Below are 22,352 nucleotides of genomic sequence, written 5' to 3'. Positions count from 1 at the left end.
AAATCAGAGTCTTAGATTACAAATATACAACATGAGTTGAGTTTTTACCCACAATTTAAATCAATACAATTCAATATGATTCAGTACAATACAATTCAATATAATTCAACCTTGACTGAAAAGAATAGGTAATCTTTATTTTAATAATCTTGGCATTGAACTGGTCTCTTTTCACATAAACTATGGATTACCCGGCTGTCTTTCCATTTGTACATCCCATGTATATCTGTTTAATTGAGATACACAAAATTAGCTATTGGTCTCGGCTGGCATTAGATTCATTCGTGACCAGGTCACATTCTTCCACATTTAAAGCATCTTTTTGAAACCTGGACAATTAGTTGCTTTCACGCTGCATATTACATCACAGAAGAGGCTGTAAGAAAACAAAAAATACAGCAGTCAAAATCACAGATAAATGGAAGATTTAAAAAATATATTTTTATTAGAAGCAAACATATTATAAATATTTCATGTATATCAGTCGTACATTGTTAATATTATCAATTGTAGATTGGTTCTGCTTCTAGTTTTTTTTTTAAAGATAGGAAGTAAGAGAGAAAGGAAAAAATCCCACAAATGTCAAGATAAATGGAAGATTTAATTAACAAGTGGGAGTGGGCAGTTCAACATGATCGCAGCTGATATTCCAACTCAATTTGTTTAAGAAGGAACTGCAGATGCTGGAAAATCAAAGGTACAGAAAAAAGCTGGAGAAACTCAGCGGGTGCAGCAGCATCTATGGAGCGAAGGAAATTGGCAACGTTTCGTGCTGGAAAGTTGCCTATTTCCTTCGCTCCATAGATGCTGCTGCACCCGCTGAGTTTCTCCAGCTTTTTTCTGTATCTTCTAACTCAATTTGTTGTCCTACTCTCATATTGGTCTCCCCAATGTCCATGGCATGCATCCACAGCCATTTTAGTCGGAAATGGCAAGGCATTTCAACCTGATAAAGAAAATTCTCCTTGTCTCATTTCTAATTTAATTTAGAGATACTGCGTGGAAACAGGCCTTTCGGCCCACCGAGATCAGGCTGACGAACAGTCACCCGTACACTAATTCTATGTTATCCCAGTTTCGCATCCTACTGATAGAGGCAATTTACAGAAGCTAATTAACCGAGCAATCTGCATGTCTTTGAAATGTAGGAGGAAACTTGCAGCACACGGAGAAAACACACGGGGTCACAGGGAGAATGTACAAACTCTGTACAGACAGCTCCCATAGACAGGGCTGATCCCGGGTCTCTGATGCTGTAAGGCAGCAACTCTACCACTGTGCCACCTAAACCTGTTGATTTAATTCTTGACGTTTTGATGAGCAGAGTTTCTTTTAAACCCTGATAATAATTGTAGTGAAGAGATTCCACACCCATTTCATCTACAATCTTCCCCTAAGGCATTGTTTGCTGACAGATGCAGGGCAGACAGACAGCATCCGTAGTCAGGGTCTCTGGTGCTGCAAGGCAGCAACTCTACTGCTGCGCTTCTGTGTCACCCAATAATTGATCGATATATTTCTCTAACGCCATGAGCTTCCTTAGAGCATCAAGCCGAGAAAAAAAGTGTCTATCAACATAAACACTATTGAGCAGAAATTTTATAAATTCCATTAAAGTTACCTTTCCGTTATTAAACCTGGGAATATAACTAAAACTGATAAGTAACAATTGAATGGCTGTGCCAATGGGCTGTAAGTCACCATGTTAGGACAATATGTTTTTGCTGTGCTGCTTTGGATTTATTAGAGGTGATTGTAGGGCTGTTTCATCCTAATTCCACGACCATATCAGAAGGCCACTAAGTTACTGACCAGATCAATCCCACTCGTACTACAAGGTGGATTGATGGGGTGATGTGCCAATATCCCAATGGCATTTCCATTTTGTCTCTGCAGAGTTTGAGAAATATTTATTGTTGGCTGAAGACAAATAAGAGTCTTAAGTTTTTTATTGCAGACAGAAGACATCTCGAGTAAAACACAAAACATTGGAGGAACTCAGTGGATCAGGCAGAATCTATGGGGTGAATGGACATGGGTTAGGGCCCTTCGTTAGACACTTGCAGCTTACTGTACCTACTTTAACGTACCATCATTCTTCTTTAGAAATTATATATTTTATGTGACATGGAAATGATATTTGACTATTGTCCACAGGTGATTTCTCACTCTTTTATGTCCAGTTGATTCTGGTTTAATCTTTTCCGCTTTGATGCCTCATTGTTATCCATTATTCCAGTTCTATCCTATATTGAACCTAACCAGCAGCTTGTGTCATTTCTTAACCTAACCATGTTGTGGTGACTATTTCCCAATTATTCCCCACTCTCAATTAAAGCAATGTTTCTCCCTTTGTTGCTCTGGAATTGATAAGGAAACAATTCTTGCAGCATTCCTCCAAGCCATTCCTCCTCGTAACTAGGTGAATCAGCTGCTTCGATCGTTTACAAGATCAAACTTCAACTTTACTCTCCCACACAGGAATACAGTGTTTTTTGTTGCGATACTTGCCGTGAATTTGGACTGTCCGGGAGGTGGTAATGACAGGTTGCTTCCTGGAGACCAGGGATCTACAACTGTCCATTGAGCTCATGTGCACGCTGATAGTGTTCTCTTTTCTGAAGATGTCAGTGTCGCTGTAGGTTGAAAGGTTATCTCCATGCATGTGGGGGCAACAACGGGATGGATTGAGACGAATGCACAGTCTTTGCAGGTCAGCCTGAGGGGGGGGAGAAAAAAGAGAGTTCTACTGTTGTGCTAGATCCCATATACATTACCAGGATAAGGTTAGTTTTAGTTTAGAGATACAGCGCAGAAACAGGTTGCATGAACCAATGATCCCCGCACATTAACTCTACCCAACACAGACTGGTGACAATTTTTTTAAAAACATTTTTTTGTACCTAGCCAATTAACCTACAAACCTGCACGTCTTGGCAGTGTGGGAGGAAAACGAAGATCTCGGAGAAAACCCACACGAGTCACTGGGAGAATGTACAAACTCTGTACAGACAAGCACCTCTAGTCAATATCTTAATAACATCTACTTATATTGTGGTAAACTACAAACCCAATTAAAAATGTTCATGTGGTCAAAGTTGAGTTGATCATTCACTGGGGTTTCACCCGGTTTTTAATCTCTCCTTTTGCTATTTCACAGCCATGATACTTGCTTAAAACCCAATGACATTTGTAGCACTTTCTAATTCTGGTGAAGCTAGTCACCCAAAATGTTTTTTTTTTTCCAGGGTGGCACAACGGTACAGCTTCTAGAGTTGCTGCCTCACAGTGTCAGAGACCCAGGTTCAATCCTGACCTTGAGTGCTGTCTATGTGGAGTCACCTAGACCCTATTACTCTTGTTTGCACAAACCTTCCACCATGCCATCACACACGAGCAGGCCAGGTCAGGCCTGGTGCTGGGCCTTGGGCTGTGTGTGATTTTTTACCATCTCTTTCAGAAAACAGTGGTATTTTATAAGGATACAAAAGCTCCGGGTTTGAAAATAGTTAAACAACAAGGAGCGGCACGGTGGCGCAGCGGTAGAGTTGCTGGCATACAGCGCAAGAGACCCGGGTTCAATCCTGACTTCAGGTGCTGTGTGTACAGAGTTTGTACGTTCTCCCCGTGACCCGCGTGGGTTGCTCCGGTTTTCTCCAGCACTCCAAAGATGTGCAGGTTTGTAGGTTTGACTTTGGTCAAATTTGTACCCCAGGGTGTGTCAGGATAGTGTTATGCCCCTGTCCCACCTAGGAAACGAACGGAAACCTCTGGAGACTTTGCGCCCCACCCAAGGTTTCCGTGCGGTTCCCGGAGGTTGCTGGTGGTTGCGGGTAGTGGAAGCAGGTAGGGAGACTGACAAAAACCTCCGGGGGCCGCACGGAAACCTTGGGTGGGGTGCAAAGTCTCCAGAGGTTTCCGTTCAGGTTTCCTAAGTGGGACAGGGGCATAAGTGTACAGAGTGATTGCTGGTCGGCACGGACCTGGTCGGTGGGCCGAAGGGCCTGTTTCCGCGATGTATCTCTAAAGTCTAAACAAGTTTAAATCAGCACCATTCTCACCATCCTATGGTCCGTTATAACGGGTTTATGGTGTGGTGAAAACCTTTGACAAATAAAGCATTCACAAATTGAAGGCTATCAGCTAATTTGTCCCAAGTATGTCATGTGTTTACCAGGTGCGATGTGGCTCTAAACCCAATGAACAGATGACGTCAAATACCAAACATACCCGGAAGTTATCATTGTAGAATCCATAAATGAGTGGGTTCCAGAAGCTATGGGACATGGCCAGGTAGTGGGAGAAGAAGTAAAGGGCAGTGATGTCCACTGGGTCGCTGGGCAACACAGCTGGGTTGAATTCGTACGTTACACTGAAGATGTGAAACGGGAGCCAGCAAAGAGCAAAAACAGCCACTATGATGAACAGCATCTTGATAACCTGAAAGAATTGATAATAGATTTTAATTTTTACCCCAAAGTACACAACTTACATAGCAGCACAATCAACATCACTTTACATTCATTATTATCTTCAATGAGCTAGATAGGGTCTTAAAGATAGCGGAGTAAGGATATGGGGAGAAGGCAGGAACGGGGTACTGATTGGGGTTGATGAGCCATGATCACATCGAATAGCGGTGCTGGTTCGAAAGGCCGAATGGTTTTACATAGAAACATAGAAAATAGGTGCAGGAGTAGGCCATTCGGCCCTTCGAGCCTGCACCGCCATTCAATATGATCATGGCTGATCATCCATATCAATATCCCATACCTGCCTTCTCTCCATACCCCCTGATCCCTTTAGCCACAAGGGCCACATCTAACTCCCTCTTAAATATAGCCAATGAACTGGCCTTAACTACCTTCTGTGGCAGAGAATTCCACAGATTCACCACTCTGTGTAAAAAATGATTTTCTCATCTCGGTCCTAAAAGACTTCCCTCTTATCCTTAAACTGCGACCCCTAGTTCTGGACTTCCCCAACATCGGGAATAATCTTCCTGCATCTAGCCTGTCCAACCCCTTAAGAATTTTGTAAGTTTCTATAAGATCCCCCCTCAATCTTCTAAATTCTAGCGTGTACAAGACGAGTCTATCCAGTCTTTCTTCATATGAAAGTCCTGCCATCCCAGGAATCAGTCTGGTGAACCTTGAAGAGACTGTCTCTGGAGAGAAGAGGAGAACTTCTTCAAGGTGGGCATATCTTGAAGAGAGCCTTCTCTGTACTCCCTCCATGGCTTCTCCTGCACCTATTGTTTATTGTCTATTCATTTGCAATAACATTCTTCAGCTAAGACTTAGAGTCTTACAACATAGACGCAGGCCCTTCGGCACTGAGACCACGCGCGAATTGGAGGAACACCACCTCATTTTTCACTTGGGCCACTGACAACCCTTAGTCATCTGCTGTCAGCCCTGATTTATACTGGCCCTTTTTGTGTCTCCACCCCCCCCCCCCCCCCCCCCGCCCCACCCCCCCCCCCCCCCCCCCCCCCCCCCCCCCCCCCCCCCCCCCCCCCCCGCCTTTCAGTCTAAAGAAGGGTTCCAACCTGAAACATCTCCTGTTCTTTTTCTCCAGAGATGCTGCCTGACACGCTGAGTTGCTCCAGCACTTTGTGTCTACCTTCAGCCCAACTCATCCAAGATGCCCCATCTAAACAATTCCCATTTACCTGTGTTTGACACATATCCCTTTAAACCTTTCCTATCCAGGTACCTGTTCAAGTGTCTTTTAAATGTTGTTACGGCACCTGCCCCAATTACCTCCTCTTGAATATACTCACCCCCCCAGTATAAATGTTGCTCCTCAGGATCTTATTACATCTTGCCCCTATTACTGTGAGCAATGTTGGGCACCATAATCTGAGGAACGATGTATTTGCTCTGGAGAGGATCCAGAGGAGATTTACAAGAATGATCGCAGGAATGAGTAGGTTAACCCATGATGAGTGTTTATCGGCACTGGGCCTGTACGCCTGTGGGTCGGTCACGGTGGAGCAGTGGTAGAGTTGCTGCTTTACAGCGAATGCATTGCCAGAGACCCAGGTTTGATCCGGACTACAGGTGCGGTCTGTACGGAGTTTGTACATTCTCCCCGTGACCTGCGTGGGTTTTCTCCGAGATCTTCGGTTTCCTCCCACACTCCAAAGACATACAAGTTTGTAGGTTAATTGGCTCGATATAAATGTAAAAATTGTGCCTAGTGGGTGTAGGACAGTGTTAATGTACGGGGATCGCTGGTTGGCGCGGACCCGGTTGGCCGAAGGCCCTGTTTCCGCGCTATATCTCTAAACTAAATCTCTAAACTAAACTACTCACTGGAGCTTAGAAGAATAAGGGGGGGAACCTCATTGAAATATACAGAATAGTGAAAGGCTTGGTTAGAGTGGACATGGAGAGGATATTTCCACTCGTGAGAGAATCTAGGACTAGAGGTCGTAGCCCCGGAATTAAAGGACGTTCTTTTAGGAAGGAGATAAGGAAAATGTTCTTTGGTCAGAGGGTGGTGAATCTGTGGAATTCTCTGTCACAGAAGGCTGTGGAGGCTGTCAGTTGATATTTTTAAAGCAGAGATAGATAGATTCTTGATTAGCACAGGTGTCAGAGGTTGTGGGGAGAAAGCAGGTGAATGGGATTAGGAAGGAGAGATAGATCAGCCATGATTGAATGGTGGGTTAGACTTGATGTGCAGAAAGGCCTAGATCTACTCCTATCACTTATGACCTTATGACATGACCTTACCTTTAACCTATGACCTCTGGTTCTTGATTCCCCTACTTGGGGCAAAAGACTGCCTTCATCCTATCTATTCCCCTCATGATTTAATACTCCTCTAGAAATATGAACGAACTTGATCTTGATACGATCACCCCATTCAGCCGGTGGAGCTGATTTGAAAACTGCTCTCAACCATTTAATGTGTGGTCTAGGCTCAGTTTACACATACAGGTAAGGTTTCTTCTAAAACTTTAGGGCAGCACAGGGGGGTGCAGCGGTGGAGTTGCTGCCTTACAGCGCCAGAGACCGGGTTCGATCCCGACTATGGGTGCTGTCTGTACGGGGTTTGCACGTTCTCCCCGTGACCTACATGGATTTTCCTCTGAGACCTTCGGTTTCCTTCCACACTCCAAAGACGTACAGGTTTGTAGGTGAATTGGCTTGGTATAAATGTAAAATTGTTCCTAATGTGCGTAGGATAGTGTTGATGTGCGAGGATAGCTGGTCGGTATGGACTCGGCGGGCCGAAGGGCCTGTTTCCACACACTGTATCTCTAAACGAAACAAAACTAAACGCTTGCCACACATTTTGGTGGTAAAGCAGTTTTGGTCCCCTAATTTGAGGAAGGACATTCTTGCTATTGAGGGAGTGCAGCGTAGGTTTACAAGGTTAATTCCCGGTATGGCGGAACTGTCAATATGCTGAGAGAATGGAGCGGCTGGGCTTGTACACTCTGGAGTTTAGAAGGATGAGAGGGGATCTTGTTGAAACATAAGATTGTTAAGGGTTTGGACACGCTAGAGGCAGGAGACATGTTCCCGATGTTGGGGGAGTCCAGAACCAGGGGCCACAGTTTAAGAATAAGGAGTAAGCCATTTAGAACCGAGACGAGGAAACACTTTTTCTCACAGAGAGTGGTGAGTCTGTGGAATTCTCTGCCTCAGAAGGCGGTGGAGGCAGGTTCTCTAGATGCTTTCAAGAGAGAGCTAGATAGGGCTCTTAAAGATAGTGGAGTCAGGGGATATGGGCAGGAACGGGGTACTGATTGGGGATGATCAGCCATGATCACATTGAATGGCGGTGCTGGCTCGAAGGGCTGAATGGGCTACTCCTGCACCTATTGTCTATTGTCTATTGTCTATTGGCAAGGAAGGTTTTGGTGTATGTGTGTGGAGATAGAGTCACATTGTTTTCCAGCTCTAGTTTGTCGTTACCTTCCGTTTGGACTTGTCGTGTTGAGCTTCCCTGTTTCTGTCCAAGTTTCCCGGTGGTCTCCGACCCCAGAGTCTCATCCCCACATTCCAGTAGGTTACGGTGAGGATGAATAGGGGTAGCATGTAAGTAAAAAGTAGCAGGAAGAGCGTGTAGATCTTCCGATAAGTATTGCTGGGCCAACCCGTCTCCAAGCAGATCATTTCCGAGTCACTATCCAGGCTCATGTACTTAGCCTGATGACAAGAACACAGCACGTTTTAAGACACACTTCAGATAATGTTCAGGACGAAATGTGTAGGAAGGAAGCGCAAATGCTGGCTTACACCGGAGATACACACAAAATGCTGGAGTAACTCAGCGGGAGAGGCAGCATCTCTGGAGAGAAGGAATGGGTGACTTTCTTGGTCGAGAACCCTTCTTCAGACTTCAGATAATGTCCCTTAACTGGAACCGTTTTTAGCAATGTCAAATACCAAATTATTCCATGAAATGAACTTATTTGCACCACTGTTCACTGAATTTATCCAGTGATAAAACAGGCAGCCTGCCAAAGAAATGCAAAGCTTGGGACATCTTTGAGTTTAGTTCAGTTTATCGTCATGTGTACTGAGCTTTTGTTGCGTGTTTTCAAGTCAGCGGAAAGACGGTACATGATTACAATTGAGCCATCCACAGGGTGCAGAAACATGACAAAGGGAATAACATTTAGTGCAAGATAAAGTCCAGTAAAGTCCATTTAAAGATAGTCCAAGGGTCTCCAATGAGGTAGATAGTTCTTCAGGACTGCTCTCTAGTTGGTGATAGGGTGGTTCAGTTGCCTGATAGCAGCTGGGATGAAACTGTCCCTGAATCTGGAGGTGTGCGTTTTCAGACTTCTGTGCCTCTTGTCTGATGGGAGAGGGGAGAAGAGGGAGTGACTGGGGTGAGACTGGTCCATGATTATGCTGGTGCCTTGCCGAGGCAGCGTGATGTGTATATGTAGTTAATGGAAGGGGGGTTGGTTTGTGTAGGAAAGAACAGCAGATGCTGGTTTAAATCCAAGGTAGGCACAAAATGCTGGAGTAACTCAGCCGGACAGGCAACATCTCTGGAGAGAAGGAATGGGTGACAGAAGAAGGGTCTCAATCCGAAAACTCACCCATTCCTTCTCTCCAGAGATGCTGCCTGTCCCGCTGAGTTACAACAGCATTTTGGAGTCGAGGTTGGTTTGTGTGTTGGTCTGGGCTGCTTTGACAATTCTCTGAAATTTCTTGCATTCTTGGATAGAGCTGTTCCAAAACCATGTTGTGATGCATCCTGATAAAATGCTTTCTACTGCGCATCTGTAGAAGTTTTTGTTTAATATATGTTATATATACCCATAGATATGGACATGTTTGGACAAAGTTTTGGATCATATTTTCCAGTGACTAGAGAAAATGTAAATATTTTTAAATTTCAAAACGAAACCTTATTTGCAATAAAAATATACATTAAAAATAGGTGCATTGAAATATTCTATTCATAAAGTTACCTAATGCCAGTGGAATGAAGATCAATGTAAGTATAACAGACACACAGTCTAGGACCAAAGGCCATAGGTTCAGAATAAAAGGATGTACCTTTAGTAAGGAGATGAGGAAGAATTTCTTTAGTCAGTGGGTGGTGAATCTGGGTGGAATTCATTGCCACAGACGGCTGTGGAGGCCAAGTCAATGGATAGTAAGGCGCAGATTGACAGACTCTTGTAATACGGGTGTCAGATGTTATGGGAAGAAGGCAGGAGAATGGGGATGAGAGGGAAAGATAGATCGGCTATGATTGAATGGCGGAGTAGGTTTGATGGGCCGAATGGCTTAATCCTGCTCCTATAACTAATGAACTTTTGAACTTCTGAACTAGTTATCTCCCTTAACAAAATCATTATCAAACAGAAAACTATTTCCTATTTTCAGCTGACAGTATCTCCATACCAGAGGGCCCGATTTTCCTGATAGCACAACAGATTTTACACCACCTTGTGATATACAGGAGCTTTGTCAGGGGCAGTGTAGGGACTGTGCTTGCAATAGGCGTAGACTCTTTGAGTGCCACTCTCACTATTTAGTCCAGGCTCTTTACACACAGAGGCTACAGGGAAGGAACTATGGGGGTCACATTAGGCCTCTACTGAGGCTGGTGGATCCAACATGGTCCTGGGAGCATCAGAGCCAGACCTGGAAAGAGATGAACTTTTCTTTTCATCTTTTCTTTTCATACCTGGTCCCCATTTACCACATTAAAGCTCTTGGAGAGTTGAAGAAAATTAGTCCGTACAGTTCTAGCATTGATGTAAAGCTGTCTAAATCCTCAGGACCTGACAGCCCACGGTTAAGTTTCATTTTGAGAGACAGCATGGAAACAGTCCCTTCGGCCCACCCAAGACCATGCCGACCATCGATCATAGGGTCCCAACCCAAAACAACACCCATTCCTTCTCTCCAGAGATGCTGCCTGCCCCGCTGAGTCACTTCAGCTTTTTGTGTCTATCTGCGATCATCAATTCACACTAGTTCTATATTATCCCAGGATCGAACTCGGGTCTCTGGCGCTGTAAGGCAGCAACTCTACCGCTGTGTCACTGTGCTACCTCGATAATAACAGTTCCTTGTCAGTATTACTTTCAATAACAAAAAACTCTTTATCTCTTTCAAACAGTTCCTGACTTCTGGGCAGATTTATTCCCCTTTGGTACATCATCTCTGATCAGGTTTTCTCTTGGAATTTGACATTTAGTAGATTAATATTGGGCTTGAAGGTACAAAGTCATCTAAAACCAGTTTATCATTCTGCCCTTCAAAATGTTAAATAATTCATGTTGTGAATCGTTGGACTCTCTGTGACAAGTCAAGTTTCCTGACTCTGATGGTGATGTAAGTGTAAGCTGTAATACCTTAAGGGCAAAATTTAAAGTTTAAATCCATCATTCATCTGCAGATCAAATTGTTAATTCTAACAGATCTTAAAAACTTATAAACATAGAAAGATAGGTGCAGGAGTAGGCCATTCGGCCCTTCGAGCCACCACTGCCATTCAATATGACCATGGCTGATCATCCTAAATCAGTAACCCGTTCTTGCTGTCTCCCCATATCCCTTGATTCCTTTAGCCAGAAGAGCTAAATCTAACTCTCTCTTGAAAACATCCACTGAATTGGCCTCCACTGCTTTCTGTGGCAGAGAATTCCACAGATCCACAACTCTCTGGCTGAAAATGTTTTTCGTCATCACAGTCCTAAATGACCTACCCCTTATTCTTAAACTATGACCCCTGGTTCTGGCCTCCCACAACATCGGGAACATTTTTCCTGCATCTAACCTGTCCAATCACCTAAGAATTTGATGTTTCCAGTATCTGCATTTCTTTGTGTCTGTGATATTTGTAGTTTGGTTGAGCAGTGTGCGATAAAACCTACTTCGAATTTGTACTCAGAAGGACACAAAGTGATGGAGTAACTCAGTTTAGTTTCAGAAGGTACACAAAAATGCTGGAGAAACTCAGCTGGTGCAGCAGCATCTATGGAGCGAAGGAGATAGGCAAAGTTTCGGGCCGAAACCCTTCTTCAGACTCGGTTTCAGTTCAGCTTAGTTTATTCTCATGTGTACAGAGGTACAGTGCAAAGCTTTTGTTGCGTGCTGTCAGCAGGTCAGGCAGCATCCCTGAAGAACATGGATCGGTGGCGTTTCATGTCAGAAAGCTGCATGACCTGTTGAGTTCCTCCAGCACATTGTGTCTTGGTCATGATTCCAACATCTACATTTCCTTGTGTCTGCATGATATTTCTAGTTTGGCTGAGCAAGGGGTAGGGAGGGGTAGGGGTTATGGAAGGAGTGACTGAGGGTAGGGGAAAGGCGAGGGAGGGAGTTGGGGAGGGGAGGAGGAGACGGGGAAATAAGAGGAGGGGAGGATGCTGGAGGATGAGGGGGAATGGAGGAGGATAGGGGTAGGAAGAGGGATGGTGAGGCGCAGCTGGGGGCTATGGGTGAGTGGTGGAATATTGGGGGAGTGGTTGGGGAAACGGGACCCAACGGGTCCCACGTTGTCTAGTACTGCTTTAAAATGTAATTTTCCACTCAAGGTAGAATGCTAAGAAAAGACTTCCGAGATCTCCAGATTCAATCAATAGAAATTAAAATCAGCCACTTGCTTTTAGTATCAGATGAAAGTTAAAAACGATGCCATTAAGTTCCATTTACTCTGTTTGCTGTTATCTCTGTCTCCGCTCCAAGAAAAGATTGATTTTTAAAGAGACACTAACTCTGGTTAAACTCCGGGGTGGCATGGTGGCGCAGCGGTAGAGTTGCTGCCTTACAGCGCCAGAGATCCAGGATCGATCCTGACTACGGGTGCTGCCTGTATGGAGTTTGTACGTTCGCCCTGTGACTTGTGTGGGTTTTCTCTGGGTGCTCTTGTTTCCTCCCACACTCCACCGACATACAAGTTTGTAGGTTAATTGGCTTGGTAAAATAGTAAATTGTCCCTAAGTGTGTGCAGGATTGTTTTAATGTACAGGGTGATCGTTGGTCAGCGCAGACTCGGTGGGCCGAAGGGCCTGTTTCCACGCTGTATCTTTACACTAGAACTAAAAAACAGTACAATCAGCACAGGAGCACATCAAGGCTGTGTGCTCACCCCCCTGCTGTACTCCCTCTATACTCATGACTGCGTAGCCGGTCATAGTGTGAACTCCATCATCAAGTTCGCTGACGACACCACTGTCGTGGGACGTATCACTGATGGGGATGATTCCGAGTATAGAAGGGAGATCGAGCAACTGTCCAGATGGTGCCAGCGCAATAACCTGGTCATCAACACCAGCAAAACCAAGGAACTGATTGTGGACTTTGGAAGGAGTAGGAGGGGGACCCACAGCCCCATTTATATCAACGGGTTGATGGTTGAAAGGGTCAAGAGCTTCAAATTCCTGGGCGTGCAGATCTCTGAAGATCTTTCCTGGTCCGAGAACACTAACGCAATTATCAAGAAAACACATCAGCACCTCTACTTCCTGAGAAGATTACGGAGAGTCGGTTTGTCAAGGAGGACTCTCTTTAACTTCTACAGGTGCACAGTAGAGAGCATGCTGACCGGTTGCATCGTGGCTTTATCTAAATTGGTTCGGCAACTTGAGCGCCCTGGAGAGGAAGAGACTACAAAAAGTAGTAAACACTGCCCTGCTCTGACCTTCCTTCCATCATCGACCTTCCTTCCATCGAGGGGATTTATCACAGTCGCTACCTCAAAAAGGCTTGCAGTATCATCAAAGACCCACACCATCCTGGCCACACACTCATCTCCCTGCTACCTTCAAGTAGAAGGTACAGGAGCCTGAAGACTGCAACAACCAGGTTCAGGAATAGCTACTTCCCACAGCCATCAGGCTATTAAACCTGGCTCGGACAAAACTCTGAACATTAATAATCCTTTATCTGTCATTTTGCACTTTATCAGTTTATTTATTCATGTTTTTGTAGTCAATGCCTATTATGTTCTGTGTGCTGAAGCAAAGCAAGAGTTTCATTGTCCTATCAGGGACACATGACAATAAACGTGAACTTGAACTTGAACTTGAATCGCACATTGGAAGTTTGTTCTTCTGGCTTCTGTTTTTGAAGAAGAATTGAACCGGAATCGCTGCTAGGTATTTTTCTCTCCGAATCTATCACCCACTTTCAATTATTCTCCCCTTAATCATCTAACTCAGTGCAGACCGGAGCTCTAAGGCTGAAACTGTCTGGGAATGGATATTCAGATGATCAAATTGATTAAACTAAATATTGGCAAAGTTTTTTGACAAGCTGTTTGATTTACTACTAACAGCAAATTGCCAATGACATCACTTCAGTAATGACTTTTCACTTAATACATCTTTAATATTAAAATTTGCATATAATTCCCCATATAACAAATTCTTAAGGGGTTGGACAGGCTAGATGCAGGAAGATTGTTTCCAATGTTGGGGAAGTCCAGAACAAGGGGTCACAGTTTAAGGATAAGGGGGAAATCTTTTAGGACCGAGATGAGAAAAACATTTTTCACACAGAGAGTGGTGAATCTGTGGAATTCTCTGCCACAGAAGGTAGTTGAGGCCAGTTCATTGGCTATATTTAGGAGTTAGATGTGATGTGGCCCTTGTGGCTAAAGGGATCAGGGGTAGGAGACACTGAAGGCAGGTACAGGATACTGAGTTCCTTGATCAGATTTATCCATGATGCATATTGAATGGTGGTGCAGGCTCATCAAAGACCCACAATGGCCTACTCCTGCACCTATTTTCTATGCTTTCTTCAAATAGAAGGCACTAGCCTGAAGAAGTATACGAAACAAGATACTACTTCCCCACAGCCATCAGGCTATTAAACCTGGCTCGGACAAAACTCTGAACATTAATAACCCATTATCTGTCATTTTGCACTTTATCAGTTTATTTATTCATGTTTTTGTAGTCAATGCCTATTATGTTCTGTGTGCTGAAGCAAAGCAAGAATTTCATTGTCCTATCAGGGACACATGACAATAAACGTGAACTTGAACTTGAACTTGAATCCCACATTGGAAGTTTGTTCTTCTGGCATCTGTTTTTGAAGAAGAATTGAACCGGAATCGCTGCTAGGTATTTTTCTCTCCGAATCTATCACCCACTTTCAATTATTCTCCCTTTAATCATCAAACTCAGTGCAGACCGGAGCTCTAACACTGAAACCGTCTGGGAATGATATTCAGATGGCAAATTGATTAAACTAAATATTGGCAAAGTTTTTTGACAAGCTGTTTGATTTACTACTAATAGCAAATTGCCAATGACATCACTTCAGTAATGACTTTTCACTTAATACATCTTTAATATTAAAATTTGCATATAATTCCCCACATAACAAATTCTTAAGGGGTTGGACAGGCTAGATGCAGGAAGATTGTTTCTGATGTTGGGGAAGTCCAGAACAAGGGGTCACAGTTTAAGGATAAGGGGGAAATCTTTTAGGACCGAGATGAGAAAAACATTTTTCACACAGAGAGTGGTGAATCTGTGGAATTCTCTGCCACAGAAGGTAGTTGAGGCCAGTTCATTGGCTATATTTAGGAGGGAGTTAGATGTGGCCCTTGTGGCTTAAGGGATCAGGGGTATGGAGAGATGGCAGGTACAGGATACTGAGTTGGATGATCAGCCATGATCATATTGAATGGCGGTGCAGGCTCGAAGGGCCGAATGGCCTACTCCTGCACCTAATTTCTATGTTTCTATAAATAGCACTACTGCAAGTATAGAAACAAGATACTGGTTTGCAAAAAAAGAAACCAGTGTTGGAATAACTCAACAGGCCAGGCAGCATCTTTGGAGATGTTTTGGGTCGGGACCTTTCCTCAGGTTGATTGTAAGGTGGAGGGGAGAAGAAACCTGGAAGAGAGGAGGGGCTGAGCAAAGCGGGACAGGTAATAGGTGGATACAGGTGGGGGGAGGCTAAGTTATCTAAAATGGAGAATTCAATGTTCATAGTTTAGTGTTCAGTTTTGAGATACAGCATGAAAACAGTCCCTTCAGCCCACCGAGTCCACAAGAACCACTGGTCACATGTACACGCGTTCTATTTTATCCCAGTTTTACATCCTACACTCTAGGGGTGATTTACAGAAACCAGAGCACCTGGAGGAAGCCCACGCAGTCACAATGGTAGAGTTGCTGCTTTGTAGACCCGGGTTCTATCCTGCCTATCGGTGCTGTCTGTACAGTGTTTGCACGTTCTCCCTGTTGTTCTCCATGTTTCAACATGGCATCTCCTTCCACTGTTATGCAGATGATACCCAGCTTTATTTGCCGCTGAGGGGGGAAGATGCCTTTTCTGTAAAATCGCTTCTGTCTTGTTTTGATGACATTAAGTCCTGGTTGGCCCTAAACTTTCTTGGATTTAATGAAAAGAAGACAGAGGTGATTTTATTTGATCCCAATGGCTGCCGTGAACCTCCATTTGTTGATTTAGGTCCATTGTCAAGGTACGTGAAGCCAACAGTTGTGAACCTGGGTTTTAGGATGGACAGTGACTTTAAATTAGATCGCCAAATATGCGCGGTGGTTAAGTCCAGCTTCTTTCACCTAAGGAAGCTGGCGAAGGTGAAGCCCATTCTCGAGCGGCAGCATTTTGAGACAGTAATCCATGCCTTTATTACATCTAGGCTGGATTACTGTAACGCGCTCTATTTTGGTGTTGCTCGTTCTTCACTGGCTCGTCTCCAGTTGGTTCAGAATGCTGCTGCTCGCCTTTTAACAGGGACTCGAAGAGGGAGCACATATCGCCAATTCTGGCCTCCCTACTGGCTCCCGTGCACTTTCGGGTTCATTTTAAGTTACTGTTATTTGTTTTTAAATCTCTGAATGGGCTCGCCCCGCCTTACCTCTCTGAGCTGCTCCACCCATACACTCCTGCCCGGTCCCTCAGGTCAGCTGGTCAGCTGCTCCTGGAGGTACCGAGGTCTAGTCGGAGGCTCAGAGGGGATAGAGCCTTCTCTGTTGCTGCTCCGGCACTCTGGAACACCCTGCCGCTGCACATCAGACAGGCCCCCTCACTGTCCATCTTCAAATCCAGTGTTAAAACGCATTTGTACTCCCTGGCTTTTGACCATGCCTGAGGCTTTGCTTCTGTTTGTGGTGTTTTTGATGTTTCTTTATTTTACATGTCTTTTCCTACTATTTCTTTTGATTGTTATTTTTGGTGTGTATTAACTTTTTTGTCAATGATTAGTGATGTACAGCACTTTGTTGCAGCTATGTTTGTTTTTAAAGTGCTCTATAAATAAAATTATTATTATTATTATTAGGATAGAACCAGTGTACAGGTGATCGCTGGTCAGTGTTTTGAAAGGTGTTGTGCCCTATAGTTAACAAAGAACAGCTTTAATAGTGATTAAATGATGATCATCAACTAATCTGAACCATATACTACATGAAAAGGGCCTGCTCAATCAAGGTTTAAGGGTGGCAGGGTGGCACAGCGTTGGAGTTGCGACCTTACAGCTGCCAGAGACCCAGGTTCAATCCTGACTACGGGTGCATTTTGAATGAAGTTTGCACGATCTCCCCGTGACGGCATGGGCTTTCTCCGGGTGCTCCGGTTTCCTCCCACATTCCAAAGAGGTGCAGGTTTGCAGGTTAATTGGCTTCTGTAAATTGCCCCTAGTGTGTAGGATAGAACTAGTGACCGCTGGTGGGCACGGACTTGGTGGGCCGAAGGGTCTGTTTCCACGCTGTATCTCTCGGCTAAGCTGAAACTTGCATCTGGTTGGGAACAGTCCAGGGAATTCCTGGGCTCTTATCTCTAAAGGCCCATTTGGAATGACTTTTGACATATAGCTTTGCGTTGGACTATAAACTCAGTGCTTGCACACTCACCCTGGACACAAGTAGCTGCACGGAGGCAATGCTGAACGACACCATCCAGATCACGACGATTAGCACCTTGCTCCGGGATCGACTCATGTGCGACTTCAGGGGGTGGCAAACAGCATAGTAACGGTCAACACCAATGGTCATCAGCGTGTAGATGCTGACGGACACTGAGAGAATCTAGGCACAGAATTGTCCAGTTAAAAACAATCACCTCGAAGCTGGAGTTAAAGAATTCATTAACCGTAATGTAAAGAATTGACATCTAGAAATGCATTTTGCAAATCATAAATCATATATATAAATTTGTATTTATATATCAACTTTAATGTCGTAAAACATCCCCAGGGAGTGTTTTTCAAGCAAAATGGGGTGGTTTAGTTTAGTTTAGTTTAGTTTAGTTTAGAGATACAGCATAGAAACAGGTCCTTCAGCCTAACAAGTCCGCACCAACCAGCGATCACCTGAACACTAGTTCTATCCTACACGCTAGGGTGCAAACTACAGAAGCCAATTAACCTACAAATTCCTTAGAGCTCCCATCAAAATCCCATGGTAATTCGGATGGAAATCCAACAGAATGTGGCATGAAAGAGCAACGTTGGTAGTCCTAGGCGATCTCCCATATGCATATCTTTAGACTCCCTCTCCCCTGACTCTCAGTTTGAAGAAGGGTCTCGACCCGAAACGTCACTCATTCCCTCTCTCCAGAGATGCTGCCTGTCCCGCTGAGTTACTCCAGCATTTTGTGTCCAGGTTAGTTGGGGACCTATTGGAAGTTTATCTCTGATCTTGGGGGTGTCCAGACTTTCAGAAGGCCAAAGAAGGTGGCCTAAAACCTACATTTTCTTCCTATTTTTCTACAGTTCACAGCATCCAACCTATTTCTAAATTTCATTTAAATTCAAATGGGATTCAGAAATACTCCTCCTAACAACTAATGCCATTTAACCCCATTGCTCATCTCAAACTACTCTGTTTAAACCTTATCTGCCTGCTACGCCAACCCTTCAATTATTTCAGAAGGCACTTAAGATGAATGCTTGCTGGAACAGTCTCTAATGATGTAAAGATGATGCGCGATGCCTCAGCGAGTATTTTTTTTTATACAACTGAGATTTTAAGAAACTACAGCTGTGATATTTATAAACTGGGCTATGTAGACTGAAGTGATTGAATATTAATAGACAAAATGCTGGAATAACTCAGCGGGTCAGGCACACAGCATCTCTGGATAGAAGCAATGGGTAACGTTTCGGGTCGAGAGCTTTCTTCAGCCAGAGTCATGGGAGAGGGAGACACAGAGATAGAGAAGGGTAAGGTGTGAAAATGAGAGAACCAAAAAAGGATGAAGTTCAAGGAAAATTGAGAATAGATCATTGTTAACTTGGGGAAGCTGACAACGAGGCACACAAAGTAAAATTTAATCAGGAGGACAGTCAAACTAGTCGGAGAACTAGGATGAGGGAGGAACCAGGTGGGAGCCGCGCGGAGGTCAAGTGAGTGACATGAAGTGCGAGCGAAGTCCGTGGGATGTTCGCACGTGACGTACGGCGTCGAGGCGGCTGCGGGCCGGCAGGCCGTTGCCACGCGGAATTTTTAAACACGGTCAGTTTTTCGGAGGGACCTTGGGACCAGCTCCGCGCAACTCCATACGGCTCCGGCGATCGAAGTGGGACCAGCCCCGCGAGGCCGTACGGTTCAAGCGACCACGTTAGGTAACGCTTGCCGCATGGAGTCGCTTAGGTCGCGTCGCACTTGCCGCATGGAGTCGCATGCCCGTGGGAGAGGCCCTTTAAGAAAACTGACACAAAGTCCTGGGGTAACTCTTGACTTGGTGTGTCCTGGGTGGTTTGGTGGCACAGCGGTAGAGTTGCTGCCTTACACTGTTAGAGACCCAAGTTCGATCCTGACTACTGGTGCTGTCTGTGACCAAGGTACAGTGAAAAGCTTTATGTTGTGTGTTGTCCAGTCAGTGGAAGGACTAGCATGATTACAATCAGACCGTCCACAGTGTACAGATACAGGATAAAGGGAATAACGTTTAGTACAAGATAAAGTCCAGTAAATTCCGATTAAAGATAGCCCGATGGTCCCCAATGTGGCAGATGATAGCTCAGGACCACTCTCTCTCTAGTTGTTGATGGGATGGTTCAGTTGCCTGATAACAGCTGGGAAAATAATTGTCCCTGAATCTGGAGGTGTGCATTTTCACACTTCTGTACCTCCTGCCTGATGGGAGAGGGGAGAAGAGGGAGTGACCGGGGTGAGACTGGTCCGAGATTATGCTGCTGGCCTTGTCGAGGCAGCGTGAAGTGGAGATGGAGTCAATGGAAGGGAGGTTGGTTTGCATGACGGGCTGGGCTGCGTCTACAATTCTCTGCAATTTCTTGTGGTCTTGGATGGGGCTGTTCCCAATCCATGCTGTGATGCATCCCCATAACATGCTTTCTGCGGCGCATCTGTAGAAGTTGGCGAGAGTTGTTGGGGACAGCAATGGGCGTTTGGCCCATATCGCATGTCACACAGAGAGTGGTGAATCTCTGGAATTCTCTGCCACAGAAGGTAGTTGAGGCCAGTTCATTGGCTATATTTAAGAGGGCGTTAGATGTGGCTAAAGGAACCAGGGGGTATGGAGAGAAGGCAGGTACAGGATACTGAGTTGGATGATCAGCCATGATCATATTGAATGGCGGTGCAGGCTTGAAGGGCCGAATGGCCCACTCCTGCACCTATTTTCTATTAATCTATGAATCCCTCTAAGCCTTTCCTATCCACGCACCAAATGATGTTTGTGGAAGATATAATGAACTTAGCCTGGAGAACTCAAAGCAACACTGTGGTCAATGCTTAAACCTGATCAATGGAGGGAGACACTCTTCATCCCAAAAAGAAAGAAAGTCGAGGGAATGAAGAGCTGAGGGAATGTAAATGATACAAGTAAAGAAATAACATTTATGTCTTTTTAGCAGACGGATGAGAAGACGAAGTGTACTTTAGATAGATAGCCTTTATTGTCATTCAGACCGAAGTCTGAACGAAATTGCAGCAGTCAAACATATAATACAATAAAAACAACAATAAACACATATTAACATCCACCACAGTGAGTCCACCCAGCATCTCCTCAATAATATATTTTTTGGATATTTTTTTGCGTATCTTTCATTCTATTTATTCTATTTCTATCTACCTCACCGTTTGTTTTGGAACCAGTTGCCAGTGATGTTGAGGTCTGCAGGAATACCATCTAATTTAGTGCCCGACTTGTACAAGCTGTTTCTGTGGCTGATTCAAACTGGCATTTCTCGTGCATCTAAATAATATTTAGACCAGTGTCTGGAGATTATTTTCAGAGCAGGAGGGGCTCAAAGCGATACCGACTGTGTGGATTCTCCAAATGTTAACGGCCTTGATTTCTGATACAGTCTTTGATGTTATTTAATATTAATCAGAAAAGGTAAATTGTCGGACTACCAGAACATTTTCAATTCAACCACAATTAGTGGGGCATGGTATCAGATGTGGCAAAGACGTGGGTTTGGCCGCGACACTCTGCCTCGTTAGTTTAATAGACGTGTTAATGGTCACATTAACGAGCTGCTGAAGGAGGTAGTTGAGGCAGGTACGATCACAACATATAAGAAACATTGTGGTAGTCAGTACATGGATAGGTTTTGGAGAGATATGGCCAAACACAGGCAGGTAGGATTAGAGTAGATGGGGCATGTTGGTCACCACGGGCAAGTTGGGCCAAGGAGCCTGATTCCATGTTGTATGCCTCTCTTTTTACTCATCTTGAAGATAAATGGGAAGGTTGAGACAGGAACTACCAAAATGTTTAAGAAACATTTAGACAGGTACATGGATAGGACATGTTTAGAGGGATATGGGCCAAGCATGGGCAGGTGGGACTAGTGTAGATGGGGCATGTTGACTGGTGAGGGCAAGTTGGGCTGAAGGGCCTGTTTCCATGCTGTATGTCCACGACTCCAGTGAACAATTCATTCATTGCTCCATTAGCATATGATGTAGACATGACTCACCTGTGTGGCAGAAGTTCAACTTCCCAAGCAAAGTAACATTTACTACACTTTGTTCAAGATTCTGCTTTTTTGAAACAAGTAACAAAAGAGTCTGTACGGAGTTTGTACCTTCTCCCCGTGACCTGCGTGGGTTTTCCCCGGGTGCTCCGGTTTCCTCCCACACTCCAAAGACGTACAGGTTTGTTGGTTAATTGTCCCTAGTGTGGACAATTGTAAATAGTTCATTTGTTAATTGACCCTAATGTGTCGGATAGAGCTAGTGTACGATGGCCAGCGGGGAATCGGTGGGCTGAAGTGCCTGTTTCCGCGCTGCGTCTCCAAACTAAAAAAAAGCAGTTGTTGAAATCGTAAAATGGTATAATTTTCAAGTAAGACACTTACTTGTGCAAACCGGACCAGAGGGCAGAGCAATTCTCCAAAGAGCCACCTCTGAAGGAGGACCTCCGTGAAGGTGAGGGGAATGCAGAAGATGGCCATGGTGAGGTCAGCCACGGCTAGGTTGATGAGAAACACGGTGATATCTGTTCTGGTCCTGCAGCCCATGCTCAAGACCCAGATGACCAGCAAGTTGCCACTCAGTGACAAGCCAGTGGCCGAGGCGTAGAGAATGACAATGATGTAGTGCGCTGCGTCGGGGATGATGAGATGTGTGTCGTTTACCATGGCCTGAGTGACGTTGTACGACTCCATGTCGATGCTGGTGGCTTTGGCTCTCTTCCTGAGATCCCCACCGATATCACACCCTTCGACCCAACAAACCTGAAACTAAAGGACTGTCTGATTATCAGCGTGCGGTCAATGCAGAAAAATCAGCATCGAGAAAACTGCATCACAGATGAACTGCATTTAAAACTAAAACACAAAAAGACAAACACAAAAAGTTGGAGTGGCTTTACAGGTTTCAGAGTTTATGGAGAGAAGACGGTCAGGTCATATAAGGTCAGGAGGGAGAGATAGATCAGCCATGATTGAACGGC

At 44.6% G+C, this 22,352-nt stretch overlaps 1 protein-coding gene across 1 annotated transcript; it reads right to left on the bottom strand.

The window, feature by feature from the left end:
- Positions 1-2,452: 2,452 nt before the first annotated feature.
- Positions 2,453-22,065, bottom strand: LOC129701379 (neuropeptide Y receptor type 5-like). Its single transcript, XM_055642516.1, has 5 exons — positions 21,757-22,065; positions 17,336-17,509; positions 7,935-8,168; positions 4,231-4,440; positions 2,453-2,719 (listed from the first exon to the last, which is right to left on the bottom strand). The coding sequence occupies exons 1-5, from the start codon at positions 22,063-22,065 to the stop codon at positions 2,453-2,455; spliced, it is 1,194 nt and encodes a 397-aa protein (XP_055498491.1).
- Between the last annotated feature and the right edge of the window lie 287 nt (positions 22,066-22,352).

This window comes from Leucoraja erinacea, chromosome 11 (assembly GCF_028641065.1).
Source record: "Leucoraja erinacea ecotype New England chromosome 11, Leri_hhj_1, whole genome shotgun sequence".
NCBI lineage: Eukaryota > Metazoa > Chordata > Chondrichthyes > Rajiformes > Rajidae > Leucoraja > Leucoraja erinaceus.
The sequence above is the reverse complement of the archived record's forward strand: the minus strand, read 5'-3'. Positions and strand labels throughout refer to the sequence as shown.